The sequence below is a fragment of the Coffea eugenioides genome, chromosome 6 (assembly GCF_003713205.1).
Source record: "Coffea eugenioides isolate CCC68of chromosome 6, Ceug_1.0, whole genome shotgun sequence".
Lineage (NCBI taxonomy): Eukaryota > Viridiplantae > Streptophyta > Magnoliopsida > Gentianales > Rubiaceae > Coffea > Coffea eugenioides.
The window spans coordinates 51,318,073-51,331,993 of record NC_040040.1 but is presented as its reverse complement, the minus strand read 5'-3'; the positions used below and the strand labels follow the sequence as shown (position 1 = coordinate 51,331,993).

The 13,921-nt window shown below is 33.6% G+C and overlaps 1 protein-coding gene across 1 annotated transcript; it reads left to right on the top strand.

Moving 5' to 3' along the window:
- Positions 1–9,347: 9,347 nt before the first annotated feature.
- Positions 9,348–13,921, top strand: LOC113773271 (YTH domain-containing protein ECT4-like). The gene is made up of 10 exons (XM_027317882.1): positions 9,348–9,632; positions 10,225–10,301; positions 10,437–10,593; positions 10,699–10,766; positions 11,094–11,466; positions 11,572–11,660; positions 12,021–12,608; positions 12,717–12,929; positions 13,024–13,170; positions 13,364–13,921. The coding sequence occupies exons 1-10, from the start codon at positions 9,605–9,607 to the stop codon at positions 13,559–13,561; spliced, it is 1,938 nt and encodes a 645-aa protein (XP_027173683.1). The 5' UTR covers positions 9,348–9,604; the 3' UTR covers positions 13,562–13,921.

Sequence of the window (13,921 nt, the reverse complement as noted above, 5' to 3'; positions counted from 1 at the left end):
TTTTAAACAATCCAAATAAACAGATCGATTCTGATGGATTTTAAATCTTTTATTCAATTATTCATCAATCCAAAACAAAACCTAAAATTTGTAGTTTATTTTTTTAGTACTACTAATTACCAATAGGTTTCGAAGGTTGGATCAAAACTATTCAACTTATTATTACACTTAAAACAGTGCATGAGTTTAATATATAAGAAAATTTAAAATGACACCAAGTTTCATGACTGCAAGAGTTGTTATGTGTAATCAAGAAAGAAAGCTAAAGCAACAGGAAGAAAGATTGATTTTTTTTTTTGTACTGTACGAAAAGACGGCAATAAAGGAAGCAGTTTGTGTGAAATGTGTAATGTGTAATGTGTAATGTGTAATGTGTATGTGGTGGCCTCCACCAATTTGTTCACACACGCTCGTACATTTGTGTACACACACATACGTTTCCATATGTGTAAATCATGAGTTCTTTTTTTTGCCCTTTTTTTTTTTTGTTTCACGACAAAGGTATATCTTCTCCTGAAAAGTATATATGTACAGACATGAGTACCATAATAACAACGGAGTAATCAATAATATTGTAAGATTACTTGTGTGGTGATGTTGGCTCACAAGTAATCCTTGTTAAACTTGGTTGGCTCACAAGTTTGTAAGATTTGCACCATATGGCTCCTTATTTGGTGCTGTAAATTAGGGGCTTTTAGCCACTAAATTAAGGCATCCTCTCAAGAAGATTTAATTTACTTTTTAATATATCATTTTTTTTCTTTTATATCAATAAAAATAGTAAGGGCCTAAGCCAAGTATATGTGAACAATGATGGATCATTTGCACTTTTAAACTATGGAAGGAGTTTAGTCACCCATTCATTCTATCGCAGAAGTTCGGCATTTATTTGGTTTGATTTGCATAACACTTCGAGTAATTTACAATTTTGCAGGAAGAAAATATATAGGTATAAGTTAATCCAATATATGGGTTTCTAATAAGTAAATAAATATGTGTAAATAAAACTTATAAAGTTCTTCCACTAGGAGTACAGATGAATGAATTTTAACCGATCTATTTGTTATGTTGCTTGGTCAAAACTTGAGCTTACGTTGACTGATCTAGCTGAGTTCGAACATCCAGGTTAGCTTGACGAGCTTGAGAATGGTCCCTATATGTGAGGCTGAAGTGCTCGTCATGCTTAATCAAACTCAATCGATTTTCAAATGTAATTATATATTTTGATTTTTCTGTATTTATTAGTGTAAATATGTATCATATCCCTTGTATAAAATCATATAAAAACTTTGTTGTACCACTTAAGCTTGATTGAGTTCGAATTAGCTAAAACTAAGTGATGTCAAACTCGCTTCAGTAAGTTAAAATGAAATTGAATTTGAGCTCAAGTATTTTAACTTCAGCTAAACTTGAATAGTTTAGCCTTGACTCAACTAAACTTGCGCACTGTTCAAACTTGACTCAATTTGTTTGCACGCTTAGGTCCACTGGCAATTATGGTATTATTAATTGTGGCACCTTATGAAAGTTGTGTCTGTATGCCTTTATATGGTAAGCTACAACAGTAGTACTTACGGTAATGATTCTATAACTTCTACGAGTTTTTATGTAGTTTTTTTATATTTGTTTAATGATTTTTTTAAAAATCATATGCAATATTGTGGAACAAATTTTTAGAAATTAAATACTTTAAGGACTATATTAACTTAAGTTGAAACATGAATGACCAATTTTAGCCAAGATTAAAAATTTTAGGAACTGCATTTTTAAAGCATTCAAAAATTAACAATAAATCTATAAGAGATCACAAATTTCACAAAATAAATATAAATAGGGAGGTAATTTACACACATAATGAATATATGCATGAGACGAGGAATAAATTAGTACTACATTAATCGCACATGATAACAATACTACCAAATTCTCGCTTTTCTCAACTGCTAATAATAGCAAAACTCCCTATTTATAAATTAGATTATTTGGTAAATAAGTCTTGACAACCACAATAAATCACCCAATAAAACACCAATTTTTAAATAATAAAACTACTACAATCAATTCCAATAACTACTAAAAACCTTGAATTGACTAAAATACTACTAAGCAATAATATAGAAGCTTTTATTTTTTAGTCTTGATTTAATATGCCAGCAGTTTTGGCCAAAACGTTGTGGACTGATTTAGTTTGCCCCCAAAACATCGAGAACTAAATTTGCATATTTTTCCTAATGAAATTGTTGTCTTAATCTTTAACAGTGGGAGATTGGAACCTGAAAGATGAGATATAAGTGTATTATGATTATTTTTGCATTACTATTATTATTATTATGTATTATTGAAAAATTGCAACCATCATCATTGGTTTATTAATAGTATCAATCAACAGAGATACCTGCTAGATTTTATATTGTAAAGCATCATAAGTATTTGTTGTTATGTATCTCAATCCTTTAATAATATCTTTATCAGAATTTGTACTATACCATTGTCTTTGTGGTAAAATGATAAATCACCTAGTTGCTCTTAATTATGATGAAAACAAATACATGTAGAAAAATTCCATGATAATATTATACATGAAATTCTTTAAAAACGATACTATAATATGACTAGTTGATTTGCTGGTTGAAAACTTGCATGTCATCGTACCAGTTTGTTCAAATTTTATGCATTAAAGAGAGTGTTGATAGTAAATGGCAAATTTATTTATATTGACATGAATGAGTATTCATTTGTTTTACAATATTTACAAGTAGGGTTTTGGCTTTTGTTGATCCTGAGTCCAGGCGGGTGCATCTCCGAGCATTGTTTCGTACTGTCGCCTTAGTTGTGCTTGGGGAATAGTTAGGTTGTAAGATATGATGGTTGTGTCATAATTGAGACATTTACAAAAAAAAAAATAATTCAATTGGTTTTATAGTACTTTTTTATGTAAAGATTTATCAAAGAAATTTTTTATCGTGGATATATTGAATTCTTGGTCTATTCATAGTGACAATTGGTCATTGATGTGCAATTTGTTGTAGATGTTGGCCATCAATTTCAATACCATTTACTGAAAGTGAGCGAATTATTGGTTGCATTCTGCAAGATGAAATCATATGTTAATTTAGTTGTTTTTTATTAGGAGGTGATTGATGAAAATATTAATTTTTTTTTTGTGATGTACTCTTCATTAATGATGACAATTTCTTGAATCCATGTTTATCCTCTTCCAATTGTGATATACCCTTCATTAATGATATACTTATTATTTGATTGCTGTTTGAAGACAATAATGGAAAGTCAGCAAAACAAGTAAATTGATAGAAGTTTTGTTTAAAAAAAAATTAGTAAGAGAGGGATGCAATTTTAAAAAGTGGAGAAATGGTAAGGGGATTAGAATTCTAAACCTCTACATTCTGAGATCTCAACTTTACCTCTATGTTTTGGGATTTCAAATTTAACCACTAGATCAATACCTCCTTAACGAGTAAATTGATAGAAGTTATGAAGTCATAAGATAGTGATGCACATTGAAATATGGTATTGGTGGTTAATATTATTTTGAAGGGAATTGATCCCATCTGGATTATTTGTTGTAGTACTGGTTAGATTCTTGCATTACTAATGTAATATGTTGGGTGCCACTAGAACAAAGCTTTAGTATTTCCATTTCTTATATGTTGCAAAGACTCCAAAAAAGTATAGAACAAATAAAAATTCAAAAAAAAAATATAGGGCAAGAATAAGGTTGAGTCGACCAAGAATTTTTTAGCTCATATAAAACAAGAAAAAAAAATTGTTAAGATGTAAAATGAAACAAAAGTTCATAACTTATTCGTTGAATTAAATCCATTCTCATATGGGAATTGAGACATTCGATAACTTCCATCTAAAAAGGAAAGTAAAAAAAAAATTCTCTTGTGCAAGCACATTATCAACTCATTCTCCAAAAAGAAAAACTACAGCAGACTACTTACTGGGAACAATTTATTTATTTTCTATTTACTTACCTAGGATTCATATAAAACCCAATCTAAAAAGTTTGGCCAAAAGTTAAGTGACTTTTGCTTGAGAACTTCCTCAACTTCAACCCTACATAAAGAAGAAAAAAGTAGCATAAATTCTTCAAATTATAAGCACCTGAACCCATTATAAATTATCCTAATTGCCAGAAATATTTTTATTATAGATTAAGGGTCAAAATAACATAAGCCAACCAAGAACCCTGATGCAAACTGTTTTCCACCTATTATATATAGACATCACCAATTGCCAATAAATGTTTCTAAATAACCAGATTAATTGTAATATCAAGGAACTCAATTGATAAACCATATTTGTACCTGTTTCACTAAAAGAAAATAACAATTGAGAGATTATGTATTAATTTCTTTGGCTCAAAATCCCAATTTCATTAGGGAATGTGTGAATAGCTACCGGTTTGGACGCAAAGCCAAAAGCAACAAAAAAGCCATTTGAGTTGTGTAGCCAAGATCCAGCTAGTCTCGAGAAGAATTATTCTCATCATAGCCAGTATTTTTTTAGGGCAAGCACGTGTAACAGAGGAAAATCTAAAATAGTGAATTCTGAGTAAAGAAGAGAAGAATGAGACAATGAGAGAATAGATTATAAAAAAAAAAGGAAAAGAAAGTGTCAACTTTTGTAAAGCCTTCTTATGAATTGCAAAAAATAAGGTCCAAATACTCATCATCTTAGCCACAGGTGGCCATATTCTTAATTGCTTTAGATTTTGTAAGTTTGATTATGGAAAATGATCATAGCAAATAATCAAAATTAGCAAAAACTATGCTTTAGTTGATTATAAAAAATCTATAATCTGAACACAAAAATAGTTGAGAATATCACAAAAACTGATTATCTAAAATTAGAATTTATAATCAGTTAAAATAATCAATCGAGAACAAACCCTATAAAATTGATTATTTGGGCCACACTTGATTATATCAAAAAAACTAGAATAATATCTATTTGTGTTGTTTTTGCTACTAAAGTGTTAACAAATTTGCTCACGATGATGTTGAGTGTCTCATAGTTAAAATAAACAGTAATATGCGTCATGAACTAAATAAGAGTGGGTTGTTGAAAATGCATATAAAGAATATGACTTATTAGAGATTACTATTCACTCTACCTTAAATTGCCCAAGGATTTAAAATTAATATATGAACAATTCATAAGGAAAGAAATGATAAAGCAAATACAAGGGAACAATTTGAATTGAACTTGCTGTCATTTGAGAATAATTTGACTAATGATATGCTTCAATGGTAAGACTACATTGATTGATAGTCCCTTTAACAAAGGAAACAACTTTACTTATGGTTACTACAATAAGGGAAATTACACCAACAAAGAAATGGAAATAAGGAAAATTTGATCCTAATCCAAGTAGTAGAAAAAACAAGGAACATAAAAAGAAAATTAACTAAGATACTTCAGTTAATGGCTAGAATTTTTTAATCTTTTTGTCTTTGGAGTTGTAAGAAGTGTGTGTTATTTTGCCTTTATCCCCAAGTATTCATATTTGAGAATTGAGATGCTCTCATGTGATCACTGCTACTTATATCTTATTATCTTATACAACCCTCTATCCTTCTAGATTAAATATGCAATCGAGTCAAATCTAATTCGAATTTCACAACGCTTGAGTTCAACTCGGTTTCTAATAAGTATATTTGAACTTGAGTTCGAGTTCGTTGAGTCTTCAGTTTTACAACTCAAATTCGACTTGAGATATACTTGAACTTGAACTCGAGTAGTTCTAAACCAGAAAAACAATTCAATAGAGCATGAAATATTTTCTAATCAATTCCCTAAACAATATATTAAAAACTTTTGATTTTGATATAGATGGAAACCCAAAAGTTCATGTTCCAAAAGTTCTAAATCACTCTAAATAATTGACTTTAGATTTTGATTTTGAACTAAGAACATAAAATAGTAATGACCATAGAATTGGGAAAATAGATTAAAGAAGGGGGAATGAAGATAGAGATAGGAGTAACAGAGTGAAGATATAGAGAGAATTTTTGTTGGGGAAAAAATAGTGATAGCTAGAGAAAAATGCAAAGCTAAAAGCTAAAGATGTATCATGGTATTTTGAAAAGGATCTATAAATAATTTTACAATTATAAAAGTTAAAATTATGTATACAAAAATTCAATAAGGTTTGCTAGTATTTGAGTTTATATTTTGGAGCTCGAGTTTAACTCGATTTCTCACTTAAGTTACTCAAACTCAAGATTGAACTCGATTTTTATCCTTAAGCGAAGCATTTTTAGAGTCAAGTACTGGATTATTCACGAGTAGCTCAGTTCATTTGTACCTCTAGTCTGATTAGGAACTGCTATGCTTTTTTTTTTTTTTTGCTCTAACAACCACCCAACCACTTTAAATTTATATTGGTTGCAGTGCATCTACTAATAATAGTACATATACTATCAATAAATAGAAGATTAATTCTCGTTTAAATTACCAATAGTTGATTCTTTTATCCATACCTTCCATGACAATATCACTTTTATTATTATGCCGGTAAAATACCATCTATATTTGTTAGTTCATTGATACCCTCGACTTAGACAAAAAATACTTATGGGATGGGGATCCCAATTGTTGTTTTTTTTTTTTTTTTTCAAAAAAGGCTTATGAAAATGATGAATAAATGCATGATCTCTTTCACATAAGAAAATATTAGTTTATGTACTCTCTTGTTCCATTAAAGTGTCATGCTTTCCATTTTGAAGTGTCCTAAAATGTCTGTTATTTGAGAAAATCAAAGCACTTGTTAGTCTATTCTTTCAATATAGTCCCTCATTTTAATCATATACATGTTACCATTCAAATTCAAATATTGAATTTGTGGGTGTTAGATTGGAAAGAGAAGTACAAGCATCACAATCATATCACTATTCTTAAAAGTTATTAGATTCCCGAAACATGACAAAATAATTGAAACAGTTGGAGTAATTATCTCATATAATATACAGAAAACATATCTTGTCATACAAGCAACCAATATAAATTTTCTCAAAATTTTGAAATGTACACAGTTTGCATGTAAGTGTCATGCAACCACATTTATTTTAGTTGATCTATTCGATTTGAGGACATGTAGTTGGTTGTAAAACAAACCAAAGACATTAGGTCATTGATCTTACCCTTAAACAATATACAATTTCTAGAAGTTTAATTCCCATAGCATAAAACAGTAAAAGCTACACAATAGCCTCTTGCTAAATAACTAACAGTTCGTTTGGGAGCTTGGATTTGATAAGAAAAGAAGAGAAAGTGAGAGAAATTAGAACTTTTCCTTTGTTTGCGAGTTTCTTCAGAACAAGAAAAGAATGGAAACTGTCAGAATTGGATAGATTTATGTTGCTGATGTAGCTTCAAAAGTTTTTCGCCCATTTATGGTCAAATTTGGATGGAAAGTTGGAGAAAGTTTTGTATAATTTTTTTAAATATCAGCTCTATCCTTAAGTGACTTCTAAACTAAAATTTTAATGACATCTATAACTAAAATCATTCCATTTCTTTTATAAACTTTTAAACAACATTAAAATCTTCTCTTCTTTTATTACCTCTTTTTTCATAACTTAAGATTTCTCTTCTGTTCTTTTCTTTTTCCAACTCCCAAATGCACTATAATCATTGAGCTATGATTGACGATATTTTTTTGGATTTTGCTTGCTGAAAAAGTAAAGGCCCATACTTGAACATAGAATAGACAATTGAAAAGAAGATTAAGTAAATCTTCAAAAGGTTCATGTGCATACCAGACAATCAAGGTTAGATGCTATACTTTTATTTTAAGAATTTTTTTTAAAAAAGTAGGAAATTATGGCAAATCTTTGAGAAGGAACATCTTAAACAAGTGTAACATGTTGATTTCGCTAATTCATGAGTTATTAATCAATATAACTAGTATAAGAGCCAAAGAGCTCATTAGCTTTGAAGCAATAATTCGTCAACCCACGTGCTGGTCATGTGTGAAGATAATTGATGCGTAGGGCTGCAAACGAATCGAGACTCGCGAGCGGCTCGAGTCGAGTTCGAGCTGGCTCGAGCTCAAAATATTAAGCTCGTTAGCTCGCGGCTCGTGAGCTCGAGTATATATATATATTTTTTTTTATTTTTTTATTTTAAGTATATATATATTTTATATTTTTACTTTAAGTATATATATATTTTATATTTTTTTAATTTTAATAGTAAAATTACATATATATCCTTAATATTTTTATTATTTATTAAGAAAAAAATATTATTTTATTTATTTTTTAAAAAATAAAATAAATATTTTTTATTTTTTCGAGCTCGGCTCGAATCAAGTCGAGCTCGAGCTTGAGCTTGAAATTGTCAACTCGTCGAGCTCGAGTTTGAGTTCGAGTTCAATGAAATTAGGTCGAGACTCGACTCGATTAGGCCAAAACTCGACTCGTTTGCAGCCCTATTGATGCGACATCATTTTCAAAATAAATAGTATAAGAGTTTGAAGGCAATTTGACGTCATTTCAAAATTAAAATAAATTATAGGAGTTTGGACGTGTTTCTCACCATCCAAAATCTAGGGTAAAGAATAGAGACAATAGACAGGGTTTTCTCTGCCGAAAGCTAGTAACAGCTATTAAGAAATCTCTGATCATGAATTGCAGGTTGATTGCTTTTGATGGAGTTAATATCACACACAATTTGTCAAGTTTTGTAACCTATTGAATAAGGAAAACATATTACAATCTTTATCAGCTGTGAACTGGATAAAATAGCTTGTAGCAACATATTTATCAAAACTATTGGCCTCAACAACTTGTTGGAAGCCTTTCTACTGCGATGTGAGATCAGTGGAGCTGACCATATATTGTGTCTATCTTGTGAGTATTATAGTTTGTGCATGTAAAAAACTTTACCTTTGCCCATCAAGAGCTACTCCGCAAAGTTTTGACAGAGTTTGGGGGGGGCTAATGTTGATGTTTTTGAATACAACATTTTAAGATTTTCTAAATCCTTTGAAAGTTTTTCCATCCCTTCAAATGGAATAAATTCTAGTGTAGGATATACACTAAGCAATTTTGTGGCCTAATGGAAGGATTAAGGTGCTATAAAAAACAATATTGGGGATTGTGCTGCAAAACACCACCAAAATGAGGGGCTTATATTTCTCAAAATAATATCCTGTTCTGGAGGGACGTACCACTTTTTTCTACTATTATATTTTACTATTTGTTTGGTTAACAAAAGTACTACTATTATTTTTATTTATCTATTCATTTTGGGGGAAAAAAAAGGCAGCCAACCTCTTTCTAAGTTAGACGGAAAATTCATTTTAAAATTACGTGTCTCCAAACAAACCCCAAAACCCTTTTCTATTTGGTTCGAGAGTTTCCTGCAGGGCGGCCTCCTTCTTCAAGCCTCCCAATTTCCTTGCTGCTGGCGGCGACCCGATTTAAGCCCACCCCTCAAATTCCCCTTCTCCAATCCATCTTTGAAAAAACCGACCGCTTCTCCACTCCCCCTTTTCATCTAAAACCGTAAAGACCCAAACAGAGAGAGGCGGGTTTTTCTTGCTGCTGCTAAAAAGTTGATCTTGGGGGTCATGGCGGCCATTTCTCCTTCCTCAGATCGTATCCTTTTTGTTTTTCTGTTTGATTCCTATGCTGCTACTTCTCTTCCTGCTGTCTGTTGAGTGCTCTATCCAGCTTTTTTGTTTCACAATTAATAAAATTTTGCTTCTGATTGATTTTCACGTCGCTGGGTTTTGTTAGGGTTTATGCTTTTCTTTTTTCTTTTTTCCCTCCCAGGTGAGAGAAGGGATGGAGCCTGTTTCTTCTATTTCCGTGGTTCTCTACATGCTATAACTAATTTGTTTTCTGCTGTAAGATTAGATCCTTGTTTTTTTTTCTGTTTCTCTTCTGACTTGAAGTTCTAACAATTAAGCGACCTGTTGCTGGAGTTATTGAATTTATGTAGGGCAAAGAAGAGCTGCTTCGGTTCCCCTTATTCCCCGTGTGTTAAATTCAATGAAAATTGTTTAGGGCTTCTATGCCCTGTTTTTCCCTTCTTCTTCTTTTATTTTTTTTTGTGATTTTGACGTTTTTGTTTTATTAAATTCGTGGGCCTTATTGGGATGAAGAGCCTGTGAATTCATGGTGAATTCGGTTGTCATGTTCTGTATCCCGTGGAATTGTTCTTCTTTAACTATCGTTGCCAATACAGAAGCTGCAGAGTTGCTGCAGAAACTATCCTTAGATACACTGGACAAGCCCCTCCAAGATCCAGAGCCCACAAACAAGGTTTTTTTTTAAATTATTATTATCTACTATTTGGTTTAATTATGCACAATTTTGCAGTGATCTCGTGAGTTTGTGCTGCAATTTTGGTTTCCTGATTGCAATTAAGATCTACTTTCTCCTTTTACCTTTCTGTAGACTCCAGCTGTTCAGTATGCACCTGTTGACATTGCTAATCAGGTCAATGGTTTCAAACCGTTTGAGAGGACTGCAACTTCTCCCCATCCTGATTTTATGGACCCAAGCATGTTCTACAATCCCGCTGGTTACCCATCTTCGACTTACTATTATGGAGGTAAGCTGTAGCTTCAAGTCTGCCGCATATGTATATGCGTGCTTGGATCAGATTGTTGTTTCCCTTCAAGCTCATATCCTTTTTTTTTCCTCCTGTGGCATGCAGGTTTCAATGGATCATCTGCTAATGACTGGGATTGGTATGGAAGTTCTAATGGAGTTGAAATGCCTCCTGTAAGTTCGTATTTGTCTGACACACACTCTCTCTCTGTATATGTATTTTTGTTCTTTGCTAGTTTAGATGTTAGTTTAAAGGTTATTTGAGGAGTTTCTACCCATGATCTGCAAAAAGAAAAAGAGAGTGCGTTGCACGTTTAAACTGGGAACATGGGCCTTTTTCCCAGAGAGTCTTTGAGGTCTTCTTTAATTTTCAATGGACGTGATGGTAGTTTCAGCTGCCGTTTGTCTTTTGTTAGAGTACTATAATTTATTGAAATTTGTGAATTAGGGAATCTGATGCTGTTGGGTGATTGCTTTTGATCTGTGATTGCTTGTCTGCAGGGTGTTTATGGAGATTATCAAAATAGTTATGGCTATACACCTTATGGGACATATTCCTCATCGGGTTCTGCTATGAGGCCTGATAATCCACTTTATGGTCCTCAGCATTTCCAGTATCCCACCTATTTCCAGCCTTCTGCTACAAGCAATGGGCATTTCACAGCCAACGGAGCTAACACTTCCCAAGCTGATGTTTCAGCTCCAGTTGCTACCGACACAGTGCAATTATCAACAGGAACAATGAAAGGGAACCAGAGTTCTGTTGGAAATGTTGTGAGCAACAGGGACAATGGGTCAAAGCCTTTAAGACCAAATTATCATACCCCATACATGAAGTCGACTGATTTTTACGGATGGGGAGGCTTGCCATCAGGTAGAAGAGGCCGCAGATTTCAGATTTGGCTTATATTGATCTTCGCTTTATTCAACAAATGTGCAATTTCTTATCAATTTTCTAACCTGAAGTTTGATCTTGCAGCAAGTTCAGGGAATTCTTCGGCCTTTTCATATGGCAATAATTTTTCTTCTGGAAGAAGTCAGAACCCACACCCTCTTCCACATCTCGTGGTATGTGTTCTTTGAGACACTTGATACCTTGGTATTCAGTGTTTTGTGGAGATATACTGAATGCTGGATCATTAAGCAACCAATGAGACTTTGCCTCCAGCTAAATTTTTTCTTTGAGATTGATTTTCAAATATTGATCTTGATCATGGTTTCTTAGTCTATGTTCCTGTGCCGTTTTTCAAGAACTATATGTCCCCAAGATGTGTTTGGATTGCTCTTTTAAAAGCACATGATGTAGCTGTCTTTCTTTTGCAAGCTTATGCTTGTTATTTCTTTTGTTTTCAACAGCTCGTGTCAGTCAGATTCGTGGAGTCGTTAAGCATGTCTTGGATATGATAGGAATTTTTGCTTTGCTAACAGGGCATGCAACACCCTCGAGCAGGATCAGGGATGGATCAATCTGGTTTCTCGGGTCGGATGTACCCAAATCATAGGATGTATGGCCAATATCCAAGCACATTTAGACGTGGTGCAGGATATGTTCCTAATGGCTTCGATGCAAGGATAAATGGCCGTGGTTGGTTTGCTGTTGATAACAAGTATAGGTCCAGGGTTCGTGGCAGTAATGTACTTGTTTATGGTAGTGAAAGTGTGGATGGCTTAAATGAACTGAATAAAGGACCTCGAGCAAAGGGCTTCAAGGATCAAAAGGACTCTGAAGCTATTACCTTGGCAGTGAAGGGGCAAAGCATCCCCGTAATGGGCAAGAGCGATGAGGATAACCTGCCTGTGTTTCCAGACAGGGAACAGTACAACAAAGATGATTTTCCTGAGACCTACTCAGATGCTAAGTTCTTTGTAATTAAATCGTACAGTGAGGATGATGTCCATAAAAGCATTAAATATGGCATGTGGGCAAGCACACCCAACGGAAACAAAAAGCTAGATGCTGCTTACAAGGAAGCCCAGGAGATATCTGGTGGATGTCCTTTATTCCTCTTGTTCTCTGTAAGATCTCATATTGGTATCCTTCCTTAAAAAAGTTGCACAAGATTTTTTTTTAAAGTGCCTCCAGTTCAGTACTAAGCTCTTGCTTGTGCATTTTTTTTTTCTCAGGTCAATGCAAGTGGGCAGTTTGTTGGTCTTGCTGAAATGGTGGGTCCTGTTGATTTTGACAAAAGTATGGAGTACTGGCAGCAGGACAAGTGGACTGGTTGCTTCCCTATTAAATGGCATATTATCAAAGATATACCAAACAGCACCTTGAGGCGTGTTACGCTAGAAAACAATGAGAATAAACCTGTAACAAACAGCAGGGATACTCAGGAGGTGAGATTTTGACGTCCTATGCTGTTGATTTTTTTTTTTTTCAACGTCCTCTGTTGGTTCTGATTTTTCCTCCCTGGGTTTCTCGCTGCTGCAGGTTAAATTTGAGCAGGGTATTGAAATACTTAAAATAATAAAAGGTCATTCAAGCAGGACGTGCATTTTAGACGATTTTGAGTTTTATGAAGGGCGTCAAAAGGCCATGCAAGAGAAGAAGGCCAAGCAGAAGCAGTTCTATAAGCAGGCAAGTTACCACACATGATGTATTTTATTACATGTCCTTTATTTTGCTGGTCTTGGCAAGTGGTACCATTCAGCTGTCCTCGGCGACTTCTGAGATTATCCTGCTCGTATAGCAGTGTTTTTGGCAGTTGACGTGGTATGTTCTGTCCATGTTGTCATTGGCTAATTGTGGCTGGCATATCTTTCTGAAATAGGTTGGTGATGCGGTGGTGTCAAATGGCACAGAAAAGGATGGGTTGGTAAGTAAACAGGGATCACAAAGATCTGTCGAAGTAGGTGTAGCCTTGGCCAAGGACTCAGCTGCTCCAAAGGCTACTGTTCCTGGGGTTATCGAAACTAGCCCGGATCTCAAGTTTTTGAAAGATAACGGTGCAGTTGCAGCCAATAGCTGAGGACGCCTTGGAACGGCTTTCATGTGGACTCTTAAAAGGAAAATAAAGCTGTTTCAAATGGAGTTTGAGTTTCTAATAGTGGCATTTATTTTTATTTTTTTAAATTTATGACTCTGATTTAGTATTATAGTTGGTTGAGCTTTTGGAATTTGGCAAGATTAGCTACCGCAGTGAATTCTTCTTCTGTGTTTCAGCCCTTGTTTTCTTCTCTTTTCCTTTTCCTTTTCCTTTTTAATGTATTTGTTTTCCCTTTGGTGAGTGGAAGTGATATATGTAGAAGGAGAAAGGTTGTAGTGTAGTGCACCGAAGACATATTGCAATTACCTTTTCAGTCTCTGAGTTGACTTTTAGATTTGCGCA

Coding starts and splice junctions, on each gene's coding strand:
- LOC113773271 (XM_027317882.1), top strand. CDS start 9,605: ATGGCGGCCATTTCTCCTTCCTCAGATC. Junction 9,633..10,224: donor CATTTCTCCTTCCTCAGATC/GTATCCTTTTTG, acceptor TTGCCAATACAG/AAGCTGCAGAGTTGCTGCAG. Junction 11,467..11,571: donor ATGGGGAGGCTTGCCATCAG/GTAGAAGAGGCC, acceptor TTGATCTTGCAG/CAAGTTCAGGGAATTCTTCG.